The 27,157-nt window shown below is 40.6% G+C and overlaps 1 protein-coding gene across 1 annotated transcript; it reads right to left on the minus strand.

Annotated features, from left to right (window-relative positions):
• Nucleotides 1-1,983: 1,983 nt before the first annotated feature.
• GP1BA (glycoprotein Ib platelet subunit alpha) lies at nucleotides 1,984-26,862 on the minus strand. The gene is made up of 3 exons (XM_069762210.1): nucleotides 26,790-26,862; nucleotides 22,650-23,161; nucleotides 1,984-3,799 (listed from the first exon to the last, which is right to left on the minus strand). The coding sequence occupies exons 2-3, from the start codon at nucleotides 23,133-23,135 to the stop codon at nucleotides 2,105-2,107; spliced, it is 2,181 nt and encodes a 726-aa protein (XP_069618311.1). The 5' UTR covers nucleotides 23,136-23,161; nucleotides 26,790-26,862; the 3' UTR covers nucleotides 1,984-2,104.
• Nucleotides 26,863-27,157: the final 295 nt, after the last annotated feature.

Consider the following 27,157-nt stretch of genomic DNA (forward strand, 5'->3'; position numbering starts at 1 on the left):
TCCTGTTTTATGCAGTTCAACTACCTTTTCCGGTAGATCCGTTGACAATTCTTTTGCTTTCCCCGTGACTCACAATCCAGAAATGTCAGTGGCTGGATGAAAGATGCAAGAGTCTGTCTGGATCCCAGAAACTCACTCAGCTTTTATGCACACACACTGATTACAAGCAAACAGGTCACAGGCGAGGATGTTACCTTTAGTAGCCGTTCACATCCGTTTGTGTCAACTTCTGTGCATGTGATCAGGCCAAAATCACCTGGGTATGTGAACTTTTGATCAGGGTCATTTGGATGTTTTGGGTTGTCATTATGATTTAAAATGAGAAAACCCAGTAGTTTGACAATAAATGGTTTCACCCAACCGATAACCTTGAGGGGAGAAAAAGTTTTGGTGTTATCTCTCATATTCTCTGAAAAAGGCCAAGAAAGCAAAAATTCTGCCGGGGTATGTAAACTTTTGAGCACAACTGTACACACACACATACAGGTGCTTTTCACAAAATTAGAATATAATCATTGTCTGAGTCTCAGTAAATTAGAATACTTTATAACACCAGCTTGAAAAATGATTTTAAAATCTGAAATGTCGTCCGACTGAAATGTATGTTCAGTAAATGCCCTCAATACTTGGTCAGGGCGCCTATTGCATCAATTACTGCATCAATGCGGCGTGGCATAGAGGAGATCAGCCTGTGGCATTGCTGAGGGTCGGGGTGTATGAGAAAGGTGGAATCCACCATACGAAAGTGCAGCTGGAGAGGTTGTGTCAGAGGAGGTGAGTCAAGTTTCAGTGATGCCAAAAGGAAGGAAGGAGTTTGTTACTAATGAAAAGGTGTAAGGATTAGGGGGGTTAGTATGGAGTGAAAGACTATGGGGGTGACAGTGGAAACAAAAATAAATATTGTTACTATGTCAATGTATCCGGTTACCTTCAGTTCCCTTCTGATGAAATTCTGGTCTAATTCACTCACTTAGATGCCGCACTTGGATGATGCATTGAGCAGACTAACGTCTATGCAGACTTCATACTCACAATATATTTACTTACAAATACATTCTGGTGTGAAGCAGAGAGGGGATGCCTGTAGTCATCTTCATCAGATAATTAAAGCCGAGCCAGATGCAGGATATATACAGTAAACAGGCTGTTCATAAAGATAAGTGGTAAGGGGGTAGTGCAGTGGTCAGTTACAAAATAGACCAAGTAAAAGCAATAGTAGAAGTATGGTGAGAAAATCTAGAAAACAGTAGCAACATACCAAGTAAATACTTTTTCACAGAGCACGGTAAATGCATCATTATTATTAATATACCAACTAAGTCAACATAAAGTTTTCCTCTTATACCTTTTGTTTTATTTCATCTCTACCACATAGGTTAAGTGGGTGGTCTATTTTTTCACAGCTAAAACATTTACTAACACCCTGCTTCTCCTAAGTGCTGCAGACCCCTCTATCTTCTTTGTGCTCTCAAGCTGTGTTTGTTCCCTGCTGCAGACAGAACAGTGATGTAAAACTGAAATAACTGCTCTGTCGATGCATATGGCAGAGGATTATCTTCTGCCGTATGCTTCTTCAGAGCTGCATGAGCAGTTTTATATCACTGATCTGTCAGAAAACACAGCTTGACTCTGCACTGCCTAATGATTAGAATTTTAACTGTGGAGGAGTTCAGGAGAATTGAGCTCTGATCAAAACCTGCTAACGACATGAAGTCACACAGGAGGCTATACTGATGCAGAGGGCAGAAGATAAAATTAGACAGAATACTGTACAGGAGAAGCTGAGAGACTCCACTGAGCTTGATCAACCAGGATCAAGGTCAATCATACTTTGCAATGAGATATGGTTATTCTGTTATTTTTTTCTACTGTAAAATGCAGTATAACACCGCCCCCTAGTGGTATCATTATCATGAATATAATATAAGGAATAGCAACAGTCTATCATCATTTGTATTACTTTTTTTTAATCACTGTGGTCCAGAATCATCAACAGCGCATCAAAAAAAAAAAAAAAAAAAAAATTGGGGTAAGGTCAGGTGAGTTTGGTAGCCAATTAAAGTCATCCATATCAGCTGTGACTGTTTGACCTGGCCCTTGCATATTACAGGATAGCAGACGTGTATCGTATTTCTTGTTGTCGAGTATGGGACTCCAGAACCAACATCTTAGTGACACCATCCATAGACTGATCTCTGAAGTGTGACTCAATAGCGCCATTGTTGACAAGTAAGATATCTTCATCGTTCATGGGCACCCTCACACTGTATCTGATCAACCGTATTCTCGGAAGCCATTGTAGAAGGTCCTGATTACAGCAGTAGATCCACAACAAACACATCATTGTGACCACCATTTCAACTAAGAGGAGGAGGATACACAAACCATAGATGATCACATGTACAAGACAACAGTATTCGAGGATGACATTGGCCAACCAATCCACACCAAATGCTACCACCTGGGAAATTCGGGGTGGAAGCATGGGATCAGTTGTAGGGCTTATCATAGATATTTTCTCAATTTCATCACTAGTGCTTCCAATGAGCGTGCTGGGCTCCTTGGTGAGGATCTCAACCACGACGGTGGTCATCATCAATGTAGTTGGGTTCAGTGCTGTGGTTGCCTTTTCCGTGGCTTTTAGGCTTGTCAACCATGTGGATTCTAAAATGATTGTTTCTGTAGTTGGTGTTATGTTTGGGAATATGGTGGTTTCTTGTGTAGTGGGTGTTGTTGTGAATGTTGTTTCTTGTGTAGTTGGTTTTGTGGTTGGAAATATGGTGGTTTCTTGTGTAGTTGGTGTCGTGGTTGGTAACGTGGTGGTTTCTTGTGTAGTTGGTTTTATGGTTGGAAATATGATGGTTTCTTGTGTAGTTTGTGTTGTGGTTAGTAATGTGGTGGTTTCTTGTGTAGTTGGTGTCGTGGTTGGTAACGTGGTGGTTTCTTGTGTAGTTGGTTTTGTGGTTGGAAATATGATGGTTTCTTGTGTAGTTGGTGTCGTGGTTGGAAATATGGTGGTTTCTTGTGTAGTTGGTGTCGTGGTTAGTAATGTGGTGGTTTCTTGTGTAGTTGGTGTCGTGGTTGGTAACGTGGTGGTCTCTTGTGTAGTTGGTGTCGTGGTTGGTAACGTGGTGGTTTCTTGTGTAGTTGGTTTTGTGGTTGGAAATATGATGGTTTCTTGTGTAGTTGGTGTCGTGGTTGGAAATATGGTGGTTTCTTGTGTAGTTGGTGTCGTGGTTGGTAACGTGGTGGTTTCTTGTGTAGTTGGTGTCGTGGTTGGTAACGTGGTGGTTTCTTTTGTAGTTGGCGTGGTGATTTCTTTCTTAATGGTTACTACTGGTGCGGTTGTCCATAGAGTTATAGCCATCAGCTCGGTCTCTACAACCTTTTTGGGCACAAAATTCTTTTCTGTTAAAGGAGGAACATTTGTGTCCCCTTTTGTTCTAATCAAGCAATGATCCATGCTGTAATCAATGAGTGGGGTTCCATCAGAGCAGATCACACTTCGTTGATTCTTAGTTGGACCTTCTTTGGAGGTTTCGTAGACTCTGTCTTCATCTGCCTCCAGCCAGTTCTTAAAGTACAGAAGAGCACAGTTACAGTTCCATGGATTTTTCTCCAGATACACGTAACCCAAGTCCAGATCATCAAAGAAGTTGTCAGGAATATCTGTGAGTTGGTTTCCTGATAAGTAAAGAATGACTAGATTCTCAGAGCTGGAGAGAAGGCGATCAGGAAGATGCCACAACTGATTGTATGACAAATCCAGATGATTCAATGATGGCAGTGCCATGAATACCTGAGACACCGAAATATATAAAGTATATTACTAAAATTCTTGTACATAGGGGCAGTATTATAGTAGTTATATCCTTGTACATAGGGAGAAGTATTACAGTAGTTATATTCTTGTACATAGGGGCAGTATTATAGTAGTTATATTCTTATACATAGGAGCAGTATTATAGTAGGTATATTCTTATACATAGGAGCAGTATTATAGTAGTTATATTCTTGTACATAGGAGCAGTATTATAGTAGTTATATTCTTGTACATAGGGGCAGTATTATAGTAGTTATATTCTTATACATAGGAGCAGTATTATAGTAGGTATATTCTTGTACATAGGAGCAGTATTATAGTAGTTATATTCTTGTACATAGGAGCAGTATTATAGTAGTTATATTCTTGTACATAGGAGCAGTATTATAGTAGTTATATTCTTGTACATAGGGGCAGTATTATAGTAGTTATATTCTTGTACATAGGGAGCAGTATTATAGTAGTTATATTCTTGTACATAGGGAGCAGTATTATAGTAGTTATATTCTTGTACATAGGGGCAGTATTATAGTAGTTATATTCTTGTACATAGGGGCAGTATTATAGTAGTTATATTCTTGTACATAGGGAGCAGTATTATAGTAGTTATATTCTTGTACATAGGGAGCAGTATTATAGTAGTTATATTCTTGTACATAGGGGCAGTATTATAGTAGTTATATTCTTGTACATAGGGAGCAGTATTATAGTAGTTATATTCTTATACATAGGAGCAGTATTATAGTAGTTATATTCTTGTACATAGGAGCAGTATTATAGTAGTTATATTCTTGTACATGGGGAGCAGTATTATAGTAGTTATATTCTTGTACATAGGGAGCAGTATTATAGTAGTTATATTCTTGTACATAGGAGCAGTATTATAGTAGTTATATTCTTGTACATAGGAGCAGTATTATAGTAGTTATATTCTTGTACATAGGGAGCAGTATTATAGTAGTTATATTCTTGTACATAGGAGCAGTATTATAGTAGTTATATTCTTGTACATAGGAGCAGTATTATAGTAGTTATATTCTTGTACATAGGAGCAGTATTATAGTAGTTATATTCTTGTACATAGGGAGCAGTATTATAGTAGTTATATTCTTGTACATAGGAGCAGTATTATAGTAGTTATATTCTTGTACATAGGAGCAGTATTATAGTAGTTATATTCTTGTACATAGGGAGCAGTATTATAGTAGTTATATTCTTGTACATAGGAGCAGTATTATAGTAGTTATATTCTTGTACATAGGAGCAGTATTATAGTAGTTATATTCTTGTACATAGGAGCAGTATTATAGTAATTATATTCTTGTACATAGGAGCAGTATTATAGTAGTTATATTCTTGTACATAGGTACAGTATTATAGTAGTTATATTCTTGTACATAGAGGCAGTATTATAGTAGTTATATTCTTGTACATAGGGAGCAGTATTATAGTAGTTATATTCTTGTACATAGGAGCAGTATTATAGTAGTTATATTCTTGTACATAGGGGCAGTATTATAGTAGTTATATTCTTGTACATAGGGGCAGTATTATAGTAGTTATATTCTTGTACATAGGAGCAGTATTATAGTAGTGATATTCTTGTACATGGGGCAGTATTATAGTAGTTATATTCTTGTACATAGGGAGCAGTATTATAGTAGTGATATTCTTGTACATGGGGCAGTATTATAGTAGTTATATTCTTGTACATAGGGAGCAGTATTATAGTAGTTATATTCTTGTACATAGGGGCAGTATTATAGTAGTTATATTCTTGTACATAGGGGCAGTATTATAGTAGTTATATTCTTGTACATGGGGCTGTAATATAGTAGTTATATTCTTGTACATAGGGACAGTATTATAGTAGTTATATTCTTGTACATAGGGGCAGTATTATAGTAGTTATATTCTTGTACATGGGGCTGTAATATAGTAGTTATATTTTTGTACATAGGGACAGTATTATAGTAGTTATATTCTTGTACATAGGAGCAGTATTATAGTAGTTATATTCTTGTACATAGGAGCAGTATTATACTAGTTATACTGTCTGCTATTTCATCCTTCTTCTCCACTAGATTTCTAAAACTTAACATGGACAAAACAGAATTCATCATCTTTCCCCCATCTCACGCGACCTCCCCAACGAACCTATCCATTACAGTAAACGGCTGCCCACTCTCCCCAGTCCCACAAGCCCGCTGTCTTGGGGTAATCCTTGACACTGATCTCTCCTTTCAACCACATATCCAAACCCTTTCCACTTCCTGCCGCCTCCAACTCAAAAATATTTCACGGATCCGCACATTCCTAAACCAAGAATCTGCAAAGACCCTAGTCCATGCCCTCATCATCTCCCGCCTTGACTACTGTAACCTCCTGCTCTGTGGCCTCCCCTCTAACACGCTTGCACCCCTCCAATCTATTCTAAACTTGCTGCCCGACTAATCCACCTGTCCCCCCGCTATTCCCCGGCCTCTCCCCTCTGTCAATCCCTGCACTGGCTCCCCATCACCCAGAGACTCCAGTACAAAAACCTAACCATGACATACAAAGCCATCCACAACCTGTCTCCTCCATACATCTGCGACCTCGTCTCCCGATACTTTCCTGCACGCAACCTCCGATCCTCACAAGATCTCCTTCTCTACTCACCTACTATCTCCTCTTCCCACAATCGCATACAAGATTTCTCTCGTGCATCCCCCCTACTCTGGAATGCTCTACCACAACATATCAGACTCTCGCCTACCATCGAAACCTTCAAAAAGAACCTGAAGACCCACCTCTTCCGACAAGCCTACAACCTGCAGTAACCACCAATTGACCAAACCGCTGCACAGCCAGCTCTACCCTCACCTACTGTATCCTCACCCATCCCTTGTAGATTGTGAGCCCTCGCGGGCAGCGTCCTCACTCCTCCTGTACCAGTTGTGACTTGTATTGTTAAAGATTATTGTACTTGTTTTATTATGTATACCCCTCCTCACATGTAAAGCGCCATGGAATAAATGGCGCTATAATAATAAATAATAATAATAATAATAATAATAATAATAGTTATATTCTTGTACATAGGGGCAGTATTATAGTAGTTATATTCTTGTGCATAGGAGCAGTATTATAGTAGTTATATTCTTGCGCATAGGAGCAGTATGATAGTAGTTATATTCTTGTACATAGGGGCAGTATTATAGTAGTTATATTCTTGTACATAGGGGCAGTATTATAGTAGTTATATTCTTGTACATGGGGCAGTATTATAGTAGTTATATTCTTGTACATAGGGGCAGTATTATAGAAGTTATATTCTTGTACATAGGGGCAGTATTATAGTGGTTATATTCTTGTACATAGGAGCAGTATTATAGTAGTTATATTCTTGTACATAGGGGCAGTATTATAGTAGTTAAATTCTTGTACATAGGGGCAGTATTATAGTAGTTATATCCTTGTACATAGGGAGAAGTATTACAGTAGTTATATTCTTGTACATAGGGGCAGTATTATAGTAGTTATATTCTTATACATAGGAGCAGTATTATAGTAGGTATATTCTTGTACATAGGAGCAGTATTATAGTAGTTATATTCTTGTACATAGGAGCAGTATTATAGTAGTTATATTCTTGTACATAGGGAGCAGTATTATAGTAGTTATATTCTTGTACATAGGGAGCAGTATTATAGTAGTTATATTCTTGTACATAGGAGCAGTATTATAGTAGTTATATTCTTGTACATAGGAGCAGTATTATAGTAGTTATATTCTTGCACATAGGAGCAGTATTATAGTAGTTATATTCTTGTACATAGGGAGCAGTATTATAGTAGTTATATTCTTGTACATAGGAGCAGTATTATAGTAGTTATATTCTTGTACATAGAGGCAGTATTATAGTAGTTATATTCTTGTACATAGGGAGCAGTATTATAGTAGTGATATTCTTGTACATGGGGCAGTATTATAGTAGTTATATTCTTGTACATAGGGAGCAGTATTATAGTAGTGATATTCTTGTACATGGGGCAGTATTATAGTAGTTATATTCTTGTACATAGGGAGCAGTATTATAGTAGTTATATTCTTGTACATGGGGCAGTATTATAGTAGTTATATTCTTGTACATAGGGAGCAGTATTATAGTAGTTATATTCTTGTACATAGGGGCAGTATTATAGTAGTTATATTCTTGTACATAGGGGCAGTATTATAGTAGTTATATTCTTGTACATGGGGCTGTAATATAGTAGTTATATTCTTGTACATAGGGACAGTATTATAGTAGTTATATTCTTGTACATAGGGGCAGTATTATAGTAGTTATATTCTTGTACATGGGGCTGTAATATAGTAGTTATATTCTTGTACATGGGACAGTATTATAGTAGTTATATTCTTGTACATAGGAGCAGTATTATAGTAGTTATATTCTTGTACATAGGGGCAGTATTATAGTAGTTATATTCTTGTACATAGGAGCAGTATTATAGTAGTTATATTCTTGTACATAGGGAGCAGTATTATAGTAGGTATATTCTTGTACATAGGAGCAGTATTATAGTAGTTATATTCTTGCGCATAGGAGCAGTATTATAGTAGTTATATTCTTGTACATAGGGGCAGTATTATAGTAGTTATATTCTTGTACATGGGGCTGTAATATAGTAGTTATATTCTTGTACATAGGGACAGTATTATAGTAGTTATATTCTTGTACATAGGAGCAGTATTATAGTAGTTATATTCTTGTACATAGGGGCAGTATTATAGTAGGTATATTCTTGTACATAGGAGCAGTATTATAGTAGTTATATTCTTGTACATAGGGAGCAGTATTATAGTAGGTATATTCTTGTACATAGGAGCAGTATTATAGTAGGTATATTCTTGTACATAGGAGCAGTATTATAGTAGTTATATTCTTGCGCATAGGAGCAGTATTATAGTAGTTATATTCTTGTACATAGGGAGCAGTATTATAGTAGGTATATTCTTGTACATAGGAGCAGTATTATAGTAGTTATATTCTTGCGCATAGGAGCAGTATTATAGTAGTTATATTCTTGTACATAGGGAGCAGTATTATAGTAGTTATATTCTTGTACATAGGGAGCAGTATTATAGTAGGTATATTCTTGTACATAGGAGCAGTATTATAGTAGTTATATTCTTGCGCATAGGAGCAGTATTATAGTAGTTATATTCTTGTACATAGGGGCAGTATTATAGTAGTTATATTCTTGTACATAGGGGCAGTATTATAGTAGTTATATCCTTGTACATAGGGGCAGTATTATAGTAGTTATATTCTTGTACATAGGGAGCAGTATTATAGTAGTTATATTCTTGTACATAGGGAGAAGTATTATAGTAGTTATATTCTTGTACATAGGAGCAGTATTATAGTAGTTATATACTTGTACATAGGGGCAGTATTATAGTAGTTATAGTCTTGTACATAGGAGCAGTATTATAGTAGTTATAGTCTTGTACATAGGGGCAGTATTATAGTAGTTACAGTCATGGCCAAAAGTATTGACACTCCTGCAATTCTGTCAGATAATACTCAGTTTCTTCCTGAAAATGATTGCAATCACAAATTCTTTGTTATTATTATCTTCATTTAATTTGTCTTAAATGAAAAAACACAAAAAGAATTGTCCTAAAGCCAAATTGGATATAATTCCACACCAAACATAAAAAAGGGGGTGGACAAAAGTATTGGCACTGTTCGAAAAATCATGTGATGCTTCTCTAAATTGTGTAAGTAACAGCACCTGTAACTTACCAGTGGCACCTAACAGGTGTTGGCAATAACTAAATCACGCTTGCAGCCAGTTGAAATGGATTCAAGTTGACTCAACCTCTGTCCTGTGTCCTTGTGTGTACCACATTGAGCATGGAGAAAAGAAAGGAGACCAAAGAACTGTCCGAGGACTTGAGAAACCAAATTGTGAGGAAGCATGAGCAATCTCAAGGCTACAAGTCCATCTCCAAAGACCTGAATGTTCCTGTGTCTACCGTGCGCAGTGTCATCAAGAAGTGTAAAGCCCATGGCACTGTGGCTAACCTCCCTAGATGTGGATGGAAATAAAAATTGACAAGAGATTTCAACGCAAGATTGAGCGGATGTTGGATAAAGAACCTCGACTAACATCCAAACAAGTTCAAGCTGCCCGGAAGTCCGAGGGTACAACAGTGTCAACCCATACTATCCGTCGGCGTCTGAATGAAAAGGAACTGTATGGTAGGAGACCCAGGAAGACCCCACTTCTTACCCCGAGACATAAAAAAGCCAGGCTGGAGTTTGCCAAAACTTACCTGAAAAGGCCTAAAACGTTTTGGAAGAATGTTCTCTGGTCAGATGAGACAAAAGTAGAGCTTTTTGGGCAAAGGCATCAACATAGAGTTTACAGGAGAAAAAAAGAGGCATTCAAAGAAAAGAACACAGTCCCTGCAGTCAAACATGGCGCAGGTTCCCTGATGTTTTGGGGTTGCTTTGCTGCCTCTGGCACTGGACTGCTTGACCGTGTGCATGGCATTATGAAGTCTGAAGACTACCAACAAATATCGCAGCATAATGTAGGGTCCAGTGTGAGAAAGCTGGGTCTCCCTCAGAGGTCATGGGTCTTCCAGCAGGACAATGACCCAAAACACACTTCAAAAAGCACTAGAAAATGGTTTGAGAGAAAGCACTGGAGACTTCTAAGGTGGCCAGCAATGAGTCCAGACCTGAATCCCATAGAACACCTGTGGAGAGATCTAAAAATGGCAGTTTGGAGAAGGCACCCTTCAAATATCAGGGACCTGGAGCAGTTTGCCAAAGAAGAATGGTCTAAAATTCCAGCAGAGCATTGTAAGAAACTCATTGATGGTGATCGGAAGCGGTTGGTCGCAGTTATTTTGGCTAAAGGTTGTGCAGCCAAGTATTAGGCTGAGGGTGCCAATACTTTTGTCTGGCCCATTTTTGGAGTTTTGTGTGAAATTATCAATTTTTTGCTTCATTCTCTTTTGTGTTTTTTCTTAAGACAAATTAAATGAAGATAATAATACCAAATAATTTGTGTTTGCAATCATTTTCAGGAAGAAACTGAGTATTATCTGACAGAATTGCAGGGGTGTCAATACTTTTGGCCATGACTGTATATTCTTGTACATAGGGGCAGTATTATAGTAGTTATATTCTTGTACATAGGGGCAGTATTATAGTAGTTATATTCTTGTACATAGGGAGCAGTATTATAGTAGTTATATTCTTGTACATAGGAGTAGTATTATAGTAGTTATATTCTTGTACATAGGGGGCAGTATTATAGTAGTTATATTCTTGCACATAGGAGCAGTATTATAGTAGTTATATTCTTGTACATAGGAGCAGTATTATAGTAGTTATATTCTTGTACATAGGAGCAGTATTATAGTAGTTATATTCTTGTACATAGGAGCAGTATTATAGTAGTTATATTCTTGTACATAGGAGGCAGTATTATAGTAGTTATATTCTTGCACATAGGAGCAGTATTATAGCAGTTATATTCTTGTACATAGGAGCAGTATTATAGTAGTTATATTCTTGGACATAGGAGCAGTATTATAGTAGTTATATTCTTGTACATAGGAGCAGTATTATAGTAGTTATATTCTTGTACATAGGAGCAGTATTATAGTAGTTATATTCTTGTACATAGGAGCAGTATTATAGTAGTTATATTCTTGTACATAGGAGCAGTATTATAGTAGTTATATTCTTGTACATAGGAGCAGTATTATAGTAGTTATATTCTTGTACATAGGAGCAGTATTATAGTAGTTATATTCTTGTACATAGGAGCAGTATTATAGTAGTTATATTCTTGTACATGGGGGCAGTATTATAGTAGTTATATTCTTGTACATGGGGGCAGTATTATAGTAGTTATATTCTTGTACATAGGGAGCAGTATTATAGTAGTTATATTCTTGTACATAGGGAGCAGTATTATAGTAGTTATATTCTTGTACATAGGAGCAGTATTATAGTAGTTATATTCTTGTACATAGGGGCAGTATTATAGTAGTTATATTCTTGTACATAGGGGCAGTATTATAGTAGTTATATTCTTGTACATAGGGAGCAGTATTATAGTAGTTATATTCTTGTACATAGGGAGCAGTATTATAGTAGTTATATTCTTGTACATAGGAGCAGTATTATAGTAGTTATATTCTTGTACATAGGAGCAGTATTATAATAGTTATATTCTTGTACTTAGGAGCAAGTATTATAGTAGTTATATTCTTGTACATAGGGGCAGTATTATAGTAGTTATATTCTTGTACATAGGGGCAGTATTATAGTAGTTATATTCTTGTACATAGGGAGCAGTATTATAGTAGTTATATTCTTGTACATAGGGAGCAGTATTATAGTAGTTATATTCTTGTACATAGGAGCAGTATTATAGTAGTTATATTCTTGTACATAGCAGCAGTATTATAATAGTTATATTCTTGCACATAGGGGCAGTATTATAGTAGTTATTGTTGTGAATTCTGTGGCTGAATTCACTCCTGTGGTCACAAGTGGTACTGCAGCTTCTGAGCTTCCTCCCTCAGGTGTTCTGGTGAGCTCGTTAACTGCTTCACTACTTAACTCCGCCTGATGCTGTTATCCTTGCTCCTTGTCAATGTTTCAGTGTTTGATCTGAGCTTCTCCTGATTGTTCCTGTGACCTGCTGCTCTGTATAGCTAAGTGCTTTTTGCTTTTTTGTTGCTTTTTTTCTGTCCAGCTTGTCTTTTGTTTTGCTGGAAGCTCTGAGACGCAAAGGGTGTACCGCCGTGCCGTTAGTTCGGCACGGTGGTTTTTTTTTTGCCCCCTTTGCGTGGTTTTGCTTTAGGGTTTTTTGTAGACTGCAAAGTTCGCTTTACTGTCCTCGCTCTGTCCTAGAATATCGGGCCCCACTTTGCTGAATCTATTTCATCCCTACGTTTTGTCTTTTCATCTTACTCACAGTCATTATATGTGGGGGGCTGCCTTTTCCTTTGGGGAATTTCTCTGGGGCAAGTCAGGCCTATTTTTCTATCTTCAGGCTAGCTAGTTTCTTAGGCTGTGCCGAGTTGCCTAGGTAGTTGTTAGGCGCAATCCACAGCCGCTTTTAGTTGTGTTTAGGATAGGATCAGGTGTGCAGTCTACAGAGTTTCCACGTCTCAGAGCTCGTTCTTTTGTTTTTGGGTATTTGTCAGATCACTGTGTGCGCTCGGATCGCTAGGCACACTGTGTCTCTGGATTGCCTTCATAACACCTGTCATTAGCAAACATAACAGTACAAGGAGCCTAACTAATGATTCTCAATAGAGGGAAAGAAAAAGTTCTGACATCATTTTTTTTTTTTTTTTCTGCTCTGTGTTCACTTTTTTTTTTTTTTTTTCCCATAGACATTTGGGTGATTCTGGACACAGGTGTGGACATGGATTTTCAGGGTCTGTGCTCTTCAATGGATAATCTCGTTATAAATGTACAAAAAATTCAAGATACTATTGATCAGAAATCTATGTTAGAACCAAGAATTCCTATTCCTGATTTGTTTTTTGGAGATAGAACTAAGTTTCTAAGTTTCAAAAATAATTGTAAGCTATTTCTGGCCTTGAAACCTCATTCTTCTGGTAATCCTATTCAACAAGTTTTGATTATTATTTCTTTTTTGCGCGGCGACCCTCAAGACTGGGCATTTTCTCTTGCGCCAGGAGACCCTGCATTGAGTAGTGTCGATGCGTTTTTCCTGGCGCTCGGATTGCTGTACGATGAGCCTAATTCAGTGGATCAGGCTGAGAAAAATTTGCTGGCTTTGTGCCAGGGTCAGGATGATATAGAAGTATATTGTCAGAAATTTAGGAAATGGTCAGTACTCACTCAGTGGAATGAATCTGCGCTGGCAGCTTTGTTCAGAAAGGGTCTCTCTGAGGCTCTTAAGGATGTCATGGTGGGATTTCCTATGCCTGCTGGTTTGAATGAGTCTTTGTCTTTGGCCATTCAGATCGGTCGACGCTTGCGTGAGCGTAAATCTGTGCACCATTTGGCGGTACTGCCTGAGGTTAAACCTGAGCCTATGCAGTGCGATAGGACTATGACTAGAGTTGAACGGCAAGAATACAGACGTCTGAATGGTCTGTGTTTCTACTGTGGTGATTCCACTCATGCTATTTCTGATTGTCCTAAGCGCACTAAGCGGTCCGCTAGGTCTGCCGTCATTGGTACTGTACAGTCCAAATTCCTTCTGTCCATTACCTTGATATGCTCTTTGTCGTCGTTTTCTGTCATGGCGTTTGTGGATTCGGGCGCTGCCCTGAATCTGATGGATTTGGATTATGCTAAACGTTGTGGGTTTTTCTTGGAGCCTTTGCGGTGTCCTATTCCATTGAGAGGAATTGATGCTACACCTTTGGCCAAGAATAAACCTCAATACTGGGCCCAGCTGACCATGTGCATGGCTCCTGCACATCAGGAAGTTATTCGCTTTCTGGTGTTGCATAATCTGCATGATGTGGTCGTGTTGGGGTTGCCATGGCTACAAACCCATAATCCAGTATTGGATTGGAATTCCATGTCGGTATCCAGCTGGGGTTGTCAGGGGGTACATGGTGATGTTCCATTTTTGTCGATTTCGTCATCCACCCCTTCTGAGGTCCCAGAGTTCTTGTCTGATTATCAGGATGTATTTGAAGAGCCCAAGTCCGATGCTCTACCTCCGCATAGGGATTGTGATTGTGCTATCAATTTGATTCCTGGTAGTAAATTCCCTAAAGGTCGATTATTTAATTTATCCGTGCCCGAACACGCCGCTATGCGCAGTTATGTGAAGGAATCCCTGGAGAAGGGACATATTCGCCCATCGTCATCACCACTGGGAGCAGGGTTCTTCTTTGTAGCCAAGAAGGATGGTTCGCTGAGACCGTGTATTGATTACCGCCTTCTTAATAAGATCACTGTTAAATTTCAGTATCCCTTGCCATTGTTTTCTGACTTGTTTGCTCGGATTAAGGGGGCTAGTTGGTTCACTAAGATAGATCTTCGTGGTGCGTATAATCTGGTGAGAATCAGGCAAGGAGATGAATGGAAAACTGCATTCAATACGCCCGAGGGTCATTTTGAGTATCTAGTGATGCCGTTCGGACTTGCCAATGCTCCATCTGTGTTTCAGTCTTTTATGCATGACATCTTCCGTGAGTATCTGGATAAATTCCTGATTGTTTACTTGGATGACATTTTGATCTTCTCAGATGATTGGGAGTCTCATGTGAAGCAGGTCAGAATGGTTTTTCAGGTCCTGCGTGCTAACTCTTTGTTTGTGAAGGGATCAAAATGTCTCTTCGGTGTGCAGAAAGTTTCATTTTTGGGGTTCATCTTTACCCCTTCTACTATCGAGATGGATCCAGTTAAGGTCCAAGCCATCCAGGATTGGATTCAGCCGACATCTCTGAAAAGTCTGCAAAAGTTCCTGGGCTTTGCTAATTTTTATCGTCGCTTCCTGAAAAACCTCAGTCCATCTCACCCAAACAGACTGCATAAAAAAACTTCATACAATCCCAAAAGCTACTTGCTTTTTATCTTCCTACTCCTGCTGATATCAGGAGACATCTCCCCAAACCCCGGTCCACCATCCACCAACCTCAACCCCTACCCTACCTCACATCGAAACCTTACTAATCTTACTAATATTAATTGCACTCCTTCATCCCCTCCTTCTTTTAATTGTGCCCTTTGGAATCCACGGTCTGTATGTAACAAGCTTCCTTTCCTACACAATTACTTTCTGAAAAACTCTCTGAATCTGCTGGCCCTCACGGAAACCTGGATTCAGGATTCTGACTCTGTCTCTCCTGCTGCCATTACCCATGGTGGCTTACAATTCTCCCATTCCCCGAGACCAACAAACAGACCTGGTGGTGGAGTTGGCATACTCCTGTCCCCACAATGCACTTTCCAGGTCATCCCCTCAGTTCCATCACTCTCATTCCCTTCTTTTGAGGTCCACACCATCAGGCTCTTTCGCCCCCTCTCCCTCAGAGTAGCGGTCATATACCGGCCCCCAGGCTCACCAACCCGCTTCCTGGACCATTTCTCTGCCTGGCTGCCGCACTTCATGTCCTCAGAACTACCAACCCTTATCCTGGGAGACTTCAACATCCCCATTAACAGCCCCACTTCCACATCTGCATCCCAGCTTCTGTCACTAACCACTTCTCTCGGCCTCTCACAGCTCTCAACCTCTGAGACACACAAGGACGGTAACACCCTGGACCTGGTTTTTGCCCGGCTCTGCTCAATCTCCTACCTAGATAACTCACCGCTTCCCCTCTCTGACCACAACATTCTCTCCTTCACACTCACATATCCTCGCTCACCCCAGCACCCTCCTACACACCATTCAGTCAGAAATCTACAAGCCATTAACCCTCTTACACTTTCAGACTCCCTACGCTTATCATTGTCCCCAATCTCTTCCTTTTCCTGTCCTGATCTGGCGGTACATCACTTCAATGACACTCTTAGAAGCACCCTTGACCAAGTAGCTCCCCTCACCCTCAGGACCTCCAAACACAGAATAAAACAGCCCTGGCTCACATCGCAAACCCGATTTCTCCAGCGATCCTCTAGGTGTGCTGAACGCTTATGGAGGAAAACACGCACACCAGAAGACTTCATACACTTCAAATTTATGTTAAGGACCTATAACTTTGCCCTTCACTTCGCTAAACAGACCTACTTTACCACTCTGATCTCCTCACTATCCAACAACCCCAAGAAACTTTTTGACACCTTTCGCTCCCTCCTCAGGCCAAAAGCACAAGCCCCTATCACAGATATTTGTGCTGGTGACCTGGCCTCCCACTTTATAGAGAAAATAGACAATATCCGTCAGGAAATCCGCTCCCAACAACTAAGTTCAGTGACTCCCATCCCTCCCCTCATTGCCCCTGGCTCACTCTCCACATTCGATCCCATCACAGAAGAAGAAGTCTCCAAGCTCCTCTCCTCTTCTCGTCCGACTACATGCACTACCGACCCCATTCCCTCACATCTCCTCCAGTCTCTCTCTCCAGTTGTCACAAGTCACCTAACTACAATCTTTAATCTCTCCCTCTCCTCTGGCATTTTCCCCTCCTCCTTCAAACACTCTATCATTACTCCATTACTAAAGAAACCCACCCTCGACCCATCCTGCACAAACAACTACAGACCGGTCTCCAATCTCCCCTTCATCTCTAAACTCTTGGAGCGCCTGATATACTCCCGCCTTACCCGTTACCTCTCCACTCACTCCCTCCTAGACCCTTCACAGTCCGGTTTCCGCCCCGTACATTCGACAGAAACTGCACTCATCAAAGTGACCAATGACCTTCTGACAGCAAAACGTAATGGTGACCACTCTCTGCTCATTCTTCTCGACCTTTCTGCAGCTTTTGACACTGTTGACCACCCTCTCCTGCTCTCTAGGCTCCAGTCACTAGGCATTAAGGACACTGCTCTCTCCTGGTTCTCCTCCTATCTTTCCGACCGCTCCTTCAGTGTTCTGTTCTCTGGCTCCACTTCATCTCCTCTTCCTCTCACTGTTGGGGTACCTCAGGGCTCAGTCCTTGGCTCCCTTCTGTTCTCTCTCTACACGGCCCCAATTGGACAGACCATCAGCAGATTTGGCTTTCAGTACCATCTTTATGCCGACGACACACAACTATATACGTCATCCCCTGACCTTACCCCCGCTGTACTACAGAATGCCACTGACTGTCTGTCCGCAGTCTCCAACATCATGTCCGCTCTCTATCTGAAACTCAACCTCTCCAAAACTGAACTTCTTCTGCTCCCACCATCTACTAACCTCCCTAAATCTGACATTTCCCTCTCCGTGGGTGGCACCATAATAACACCCCGGCAGCAGGCGCGCTGTCTGGGTGTTATGTTTGACTCCGATCTCTCCTTCACCTCCCATATACAATCTCTTGCCCGCTCGTGCCGCTTACACCTAAAGAACATCTCTAGAATCCGCCCTTTTCTCACCATGGAGACAGCTAAAACCCTCACGGTCGCCCTGATCCACTCCCGCCTGGACTACTGTAATGCTCTATTAATTGGCCTCCCCCTCACTCGACTTTCCCCTCTCCAGTCCATCCTTAATGCAGCAGCCAGGGTCGTCCATCTGGCTAATCGTTACTCGGACGCGTCCGCTCTTCGCCAGTCGTTACACTGGCTGCCCATTCATTACAGGATACAATTCAAAGTACTTGTTCTCACCCACAAAGCTCTCCACAGTGCGGCACCCCCTTACATCTCCTCCCTCATTTCTGTCTATCAGCCTAACAGACCACTGCGCTCTGCAAATGACTTTCGGCTAACCTCTGCACTAATCCGTACCTCCCACTCCCGACTCCAAGACTTCTCCCGTGCTGCGCCAATCCTCTGGAATGCTCTACCCCAAGATATTAGGGCCATCCATAATTTGCATAGTTTTAGGCGCTCGCTCAAAACACATTTGTTCAGAGCGGCCTATCACGTTCACTAATCAAAGTTATGTTATGTTTGTGTGTAGCCCATTCACTATCCCCATCTATTCCCCAACCCCTGAAGATGGCTGGACCATCATTGCAAATACACACCTGTACTTTGTATCTCCCCCACCTCATTGTAGATTGTAAGCTCTCACGAGCAGGGTCGTCTTATTTTGCTTTAATTATTGTATTGTTAACGTTGTTACTTATGACTTTTGTGTTTGAAACTGTTAAACTGTAAAGCGCTGCGGAATATGTTGGCGCTATATAAATAAAGATTATTATTATTATTATTATTATTATTATCTGTAATTTTTCTAGCATTGCCAAACCATTGACCGATTTGACCAAGAAGGGTGCTGATTTGGTTAATTGGTCTTCTGCTGCTGTGGAAGCTTTTCAGGAGTTGAAGCGTCGTTTTTGCCCCTGTGTTGTGTCAGCCAGATGTTTCTCTTCCGTTCCAGGTCGAGGTTGATGCTTCTGAGATTGGAGCAGGGGCGGTTTTGTCACAGAGAGGTTCTGATTGCTCAGTGATGAAACCATGTGCTTTCTTTTCCAGGAAGTTTTCGCCCGCTGAGCGTAATTATGATGTGGGCAATCGAGAGTTGCTGGCCATGAAGTGGGCATTCGAGGAGTGGCGTCATTGGCTTGAAGGAGCTAAGCATCGCGTGGTGGTATTGACTGATCATAAGAACTTGACTTATCTCGAGTCTGCCAAGCGCTTGAATCCTAGACAGGCCCGTTGGTCGTTATTTTTTGCCCGCTTCGACTTTGTGATTTCGTACCTTCCGGGCTCTAAAAATGTGAAGGCGGATGCTCTGTCTAGGAGTTTTGTGCCCGACTCTCCGGGTTTATCTGAGCCAGCGGGTATCCTCAAGGAAGGAGTCATTGTGTCTGCCATCTCCCCTGATTTGCGGCGGGTGCTGCAAAAATTTCAGGCGAATAAACCTGATCGTTGTCCAGCAGAGAAACTGTTCGTCCCTGATAGGTGGACTAATAAACTTATCTCTGAACTTCATTGTTCGGTGTTGGCTGGTCATCCTGGAATCTTTGGTACCAGAGAGTTAGTGGCTAGATCCTTCTGGTGGCCATCTCTGTCACGGGATGTACGTACTTTTGTGCAGTCCTGTGGGATTTGTGCTAGGGCTAAGCCCTGCTGTTCTCGTGCCAGTGGGTTGCTTTTGCCCTTGCCGGTCCCAAAGAGGCCTTGGACACATATTTCGATGGATTTCATTTCTGACCTTCCCGTTTCTCAAAAGATGTCAGTCATTTGGGTGGTCTGTGATCGCTTTTCTAAAATGGTCCATCTGGTGCCCTTGGCTAAATTGCCTTCCTCCTCTGATTTGGTACCTTTGTTCTTTCAGCATGTGGTTCGGTTGCATGGCATTCCTGAGAATATTGTTTCTGACAGAGGTTCCCAGTTTGTTTCAAGGTTTTGGCGAGCCTTTTGTGGTAGGATGGGCATTGACCTATCCTTTTCCTCGGCTTTCCATCCTCAGACTAATGGCCAGACCGAACGAACCAATCAGACCTTGGAAACATATCTGAGATGTTTTGTTTCTGCAGACCAGGATGATTGGGTGTCCTTTTTGCCGTTGGCTGAGTTCGCCCTTAATAATCGGGCCAGCTCGGCTACCTTGGTTTCTCCATTTTTTTGCAATTCTGGGTTCCATCCTCGTTTCTCTTCAGGACAGGTTGAGTCTTCGGACTGTCCTGGTGTGGATTCTGTGGTGGATAGGTTGCAGCAGATCTGGACTCAGGTAGTGGACAATTTGATCTTGTCCCAGGAGAAAGCTCAACTTTTCGCTAATCGCAGACGCCGTGTGGGTCCCCGACTTCGTGTTGGGGATCTGGTTTGGTTATCTTCTCGTCATATTCCTATGAAGGTTTCCTCTCCTAAATTTAAACCTCGTTTTATTGGTCCGTATAGGATTTCTGAGGTTCTCAATCCTGTGTCTTTTCGTTTGACCCTCCCAGACTCCTTTTCCATACATAATGTATTCCATAGGTCGTTGTTGCGGAGATACATGGCACCTATGGTTCCATCTGTTGAGCCTCCTGCCCCGGTTTTGGTGGAGGGGGAATTGGAGTATATTGTGGAGAAGATTTTGGATTCTCGTGTTTCTAGACGGAAACTCCAGTATCTGGTTAAATGGAAGGGTTATGCTCAGGAAGATAATTCCTGGGTTTTTGCCTCTGATGTTCATGCTTCCAATCTTGTTCGTGCCTTTCATGCGGCTCATCCTGGTCGGCCTGGGGGCTCTGGTGAGGGTTTTTGCTTTTTTGTTGCTTTTTTTCTGTCCAGCTTGTCTTTTGTTTTGCTGGAAGCTCTGAGACGCAAAGGGTGTACCGCCGTGCCGTTAGTTCGGCACGGTGGGTTTTTTTTTGCCCCCTTTGCGTGGTTTTGCTTTAGGGTTTTTTGTAGACTGCAAAGTTCGCTTTACTGTCCTCGCTCTGTCCTAGAATATCGGGCCCCACTTTGCTGAATCTATTTCATCCCTACGTTTTGTCTTTTCATCTTACTCACAGTCATTATATGTGGGGGGCTGCCTTTTCCTTTGGGGAATTTCTCTGGGGCAAGTCAGGCCTATTTTTCTATCTTCAGGCTAGCTAGTTTCTTAGGCTGTGCCGAGTTGCCTAGGTAGTTGTTAGGCGCAATCCACAGCCGCTTTTAGTTGTGTTTAGGATAGGATCAGGTGTGCAGTCTACAGAGTTTCCACGTCTCAGAGCTCGTTCTTGTATTTTTGGGTATTTGTCAGATCACTGTGTGCGCTCTGATCGCTAAGCACACTGTGTTTCTGGATTGCCTTCATAACACCTGTCATTAGCAAACATAACAAGTTATATTCTTGAACATAGGAGCAGTATTATAGTAGTTATATTCTTGTACATAGGGCCAGTATTATAGTAGTTATATTCTTGTACATAGGGAGCAGTATTATAGTAGTTATATTTTTGTACATAGGGGCAGTATTATAGTAGTTATATTCTTGTACATAGGGAGCAGTATTATAGTAGTTATATTCTTGTACATAGGGAGCAGTATTATAGTAGTTATATTCTTGTACATAGGAGCAGTATTATAGTAGTTATATTCTTGTGCATAGCAGCAGTATTATAATAGTTATATTCTTGCACATAGGGGCAGTATTATAGTAGTTATATTTTTGAACATAGGATCAGTATTATAGTAGTTATATTCTCGTACATAGGGGCAGTATTATAGTAGTTATATTCTTGTACATAGGGGCAGTATTATAGTAGTTATATTCTTGTACATAGGGAGCAGTATTATAGTAGTTATATTCTTGTACATAGGGGCAGTATTATAGTAGTTATATTCTTGTACATAGGGGGCAGTATTATAGTAGTTATATTCTTGTACATAGGGGCAGTATTATAGTAGTTTTATTCTTGAACATAGGAGCAGTATTATAGTAGTTATATTCTTGTACATAGGGAGCAGTATTATAGTAGTTATATTCTTGTACTTAGGAGCAAGTATTATAGTAGATATATTCTTGTATATAGGAGCAGTATTATAGTATTTATATTCTTGTACATAGGAGCAGTATTATAGTAGTTATATTCTTGTACATAGGAGCAGTATTACAGTAGTTATATTCTTGTACATAGGAGCAGTATTATAGTAGGTATATTCTTGTACATAGGAGCGGTATTATAGTAGTTATATTCTTGTACATAGGAGCGGTATTATAGTAGTTATATTCTTGTACATAGGAGTAGTATTATTGCAGTTATAGTCTTGTACATAGGAGCAGGATTATAGCAGTTATATTCTTGTACATAGGAACAGTATTATACTAGTTATATTCTTGTACATAGGAGCAGTATTATAGTAGTTATATTCTTGTACATAGGAGCAGTATTATAGTAGGTATATTCTTGTACATAGGGGCAGTATTATAGTAGTTATATTCTTGTACATAGGAGCGGTATTATAGTAGTTATATTCTTGTACATAGGAGCAGTATTATAGTAGTTATATTCTTGTACATAGGAGGCAGTATTATTGCAGTTATAGTCTTGTACATAGGAGCAGGATTATAGCAGTTATATTCTTGTACATAGGAGTAGTATTATAGTAGTTATATTCTGGTACATAGGGGCAGTATTATAGTAGTTATATTTTTGTACATAAGGAGCAGTATTATAGTAGATATATACTTGTACATAGGGTGCAGTATTATAGTGGTTATATTTTTGTACATGGGGCAGTATTATATTAGTTCTATCTTTCTACATAGGGTGTTTTGATATATTTTATCCTCACCTCTTCTGACAGTGAATTAATTTGGTTGTGTTGCAGCTCCAACATGGTCAGGCTCTTCAGCCCCGTGAAGGCATTTTCCTGAATGGTGGAGATCTGGTTGTGGGATAGGTGTAGTTTCGTTAGTGCTGACAGCAGCGACACCTTTGGCAGTTTTGTCAGTGAGTTGTTGGCCAGGTTGAGTTCTTCTATCATTAATGCTATGTCTACATCAAAGTTTGTCATCCCATTGTCAGTAACTTCCAACTCTATCAAATCTTTAAAGCCCTTAAACATAGAGGTGGACAGAGACTTGAAGTTGTTATAGGACAGGAGGAGGACCGCGGTGTTCTTTGGGATGTCGGTCACTGGGAGGACAGACAAGCCAAGATTCGTACAAGATGTTTCTTCCATATTTTTGCTGTTCTTCTCTGAGGAGCAAGAAGGTTTCGAGAAAACTTTACTGACTATAATGAGACCGAAGAAGCCAAAGTGAAAGAGGAATTTCATGTGGAAGCCGAAGGAAAGTCTGTGACCTGGAAGACAAAAGGAGGTGACATGACCGTTCCCCAGATCTCAGTTATATTATACAGCAGTGACATGACCGCTCCCCAGATATCAGTTATATTATGCAGCAGTGACATGACCGCTCCCCAGATCTCAGTTATGTTATACAGCAGTGACATGACCGCTCCCCAGATCTCAGTTATGTTATACAGCAGTGACATGACCGCTCCCCAGATATCAGTTATATTATGCAGCAGTGACATGACCGCTCCCCAGATATCAGTTATATTATACAGCAGTGACATGACCGCTCCCCAGATCTCAGTTATGTTATACAGCAGTGACATGACCGCTCCCCAGATCTCAGTTATATTATACAGCAGTGACATCACCGCTCCCCAGATATCAGTTATATTATACAGCAGTGACATGACCGCTCCCCAGATATCAGTTATATTATGCAGCAGTGACATGACCGCTCCCCAGATATCAGTTATATTATACAGCAGTGACATGACCGCTCCCCAGATCTCAGTTATGTTATACAGCAGTGACATGACCGCTCCCCAGATCTCAGTTATATTATACAGCAGTGACATCACCGCTCCCCAGATATCAGTTATATTATACAGCAGTGACATGACCGCTCCCCAGATCTCAGTTATATTATACAGCAGTGACATCACCGCTCCCCAGATCTCAGTAATATTATACAGCAGTGACATCACCGCTCCCCAGATCTCAGTTATATTATACGGCAGTGACATCACCGCTCCCCAGATCTCAGTTATATCATACAGCGGTGATATCACTGCTCCCCAATATCTCAGTTATATCATACAGCGGTGACATCACCACTCCCCAGATCTCAGTTATATTATACAGCGGTGACATCACCACTCCCCAGATCTCAGTTATATTATACAGCGGTGACATGACCGCTCCCCAGATCTCAGTTATATTATACGGCAGTGACATCACCGCTCCCCAGATCTGTTATATTATACGGCAGTGACATCACCGCTCCACAGATCTCAGTTATATTATGGAAACAGGAACACATGGGCTACTTGCACAGTGAACAAGTCTGTATGATCATGTTCACACACCACCAAGAAACCTGAAGACACAAAAGAGAATAGTAAAACCAAAAACACTCAGTTTGAAAAAATGTTGCAGTAATCCGCAAGTGCTAGTAAAAGATGTAAAAAACAGGGTATTTGGTAGATACGTTTTTTGCAAAAAATGTATACTAAGCTGCTCTACCAATCTTCACGGTATACCCTTATCAGAGCAGTCCTAACTAATGTATGCAATCCCTATCTGATGTATTTAAAAACCTGATCATCTGTATATTACCTGTGTGAACAGGGTTCAGAGAGGAAAAATCCATGTGTGCATACAGGGTAGAACAGCTTTTGTGCAGATAGCCCAAGAGGAGTGGTGGAACTCCCCAGTCTTGTAGACACAAGAGAACAATTATGGAAACAGGAACACATGGGCTACTTGCACAGTGAACAAGTCTGTATGATCATGTTCACACACCACCAAGAAACCTGAAGACACAAAAGAGAATATCTGCACAAAAGCTGTTCTACCCTGTATGCACACATGGATTTTTCCTCTCTGAACCCTGTTCACACAGGTTATATACAGATGATCAGGTTTTTAAATACATCAGATAGGGATTGCATACATTAGTTAGGACTGCTCTGATAAGGGTATACCGTGAAGATTGGTAGAGCAGCTTAGTATACATTTTTTGCAAAAAACGTATCAACCAAATACCCTGTTTTTTACATCTTTTACTAGCACTTGCGGATTACTGCAACATTTTTTCAAACTGAGTGTTTTTGGTTTTACTATTCTCTTTTGTGTCTTCAGTTATATTATACAGCAGTGACATCACCGCTCCCCAGATCTCAGTTATATTATACAGCAGTGACATCACCGCTCCCAGATCTCAGTTATATAATATTACACAGCGGTGACATCACCGCTCCCCAGATCTCAGTCATATTATACAGCGGTGACATCACCGCTCCCCAGATCTCAGTTATATTATACAGCAGTGACATCACCGCTCCCCAGATCTCAGTTATACAGCAGTGACATCACCGCTCCCCAGATCTCAGTTATATTATACAGCAGTGACATCACCGCTCCCCAGATCTCAGTTATATTATACAGCAGTGACATGACTGCTCCCCAGATCTCAGTTATATTATACAGCAGTGACATGACCGCTCTCCAGATCTCAGTTATATTATACAGCAGTGACATCACCGCTCCCCAGATCTCAGTTATATTATACGGCAGTGACATCACCGCTCCCCAGATCTCAGTTATATTATACAGCAGTGACATCACCGCTCCCAGATCTCAGTTATATAATATTATACAGCGGTGACATCACCGCTCCCCAGATCTCAGTCATATTATACAGCGGTGACATCACCGCTCCCCAGATCTCAGTTATATTATACAGCAGTGATATCACCGCTCCCCAGATCTCAGTTATACAGCAGTGACATCACCGCTCCCCAGATCTCAGTTATATTATACAGCACTGACATCACTGCTCCCCAGATCTCAGTTATATTATACAGCAGTGACATGACTGCTCCCCAGATCTCAGTTATATTATACAGCAGTGACATGACCGCTCTCCAGATCTCAGTTATATTATACGGCAGTGACATCACCGCTCCCCAGATCTCAGTTATATTATACAGCAGTGACATCACCGCTCCCAGATCTCAGTTATATAATATTATACAGCGGTGACATCACCGCTCCCCAGATCTCAGTTATATTATACAGCGGTGACATCACTGCTCCCCAGATCTCAGTTATATTATACAGCAGTGACATCACCGGTCCCCAGATCTCAGTTATATTATACAGCGGTGACATCACCGCTCCCCAGATCTCAGTTATATTATACAGCAGTGACATCACCGCTCCCCAGATCTCAGTTATATTATACAGCGGTGACATCACCGCTCCCCAGATCTCAGTTATATTATACAGCAGTGACATCACTGCTCCCCAGATATGTTATATTATACAGCAGTGACATCACCGCTCCCCAGATCTCAGTTATATTATACAGCAGTGACATCACCGCTCCCCATATCTCAGTTATATCATACAGCAGTGACATCACCGCTCCCCAGATCTCAGTTATATTATACAGCAGTGACATGACCGCTCCCCAGATCTCAGTTATATTATACGGCAGTGACATCACCGCTCCCCAGATCTCAGTTATATCATACAGCAGTTAAATAGATAAACGTGTGCACAGCTTGTGGAGTGTGGTGCCCAGGTAGGTTCCAACACCTTAGTAATATGAAATGAAACCTGGCACTCAACTTGTATGTGAAAGCGGTTTTATTTACCAGCAACAAAAAAACGTTTCGGTCGTTAATCTGACCTTCATCAGTTACTGTTAGTATAAATAAAGAAAAAGAAAATTGTACAAAGAAACCAAAGTACATATAAAAAATAAAGTATTTACAAAAAATATAGAGCTTTCAACATCAAGATGGCTAATCATCTGCTTCTCTACCTGTATAGATAAACACGTAACTACTCTCATCATCCAGTACACACATACATAATATAGTGGCAGGTCATTGTACAGCATCTAACCTCGCACAGACGCTTCTCGTCTCGCTGTTCTCCGCTGCTTTCTTTTCTTCTGATTCTTTGTGGTCTTCACCCTTCTGCTTCTGGAGCTTATCACATGGAGCTGATGCTTCCTGGTGTTATATTTGTGTATGCTGTAAACTCCCACAATGTTCTTGTGGCTTCTAATATATATATCCAGTGGGGCAAAAAAGTATTTAGTCAGTCAGCAATAGTGCAAGTTCCACCACTTAAAAAGATGAGAGGCGTCTGTAATTTACATCATAGGTAGACCTCAACTATGGGAGACAAACTGAGAAAAAAAATCCAGAAAATCACATTGTCTGTTTTTTTATCATTTTTTTTGCATATTATGGTGGAAAATAAGTATT

This window comes from Ranitomeya imitator, chromosome 4 (assembly GCF_032444005.1).
Source record: "Ranitomeya imitator isolate aRanImi1 chromosome 4, aRanImi1.pri, whole genome shotgun sequence".
Taxonomy (NCBI): Eukaryota; Metazoa; Chordata; class Amphibia; order Anura; family Dendrobatidae; genus Ranitomeya; species Ranitomeya imitator.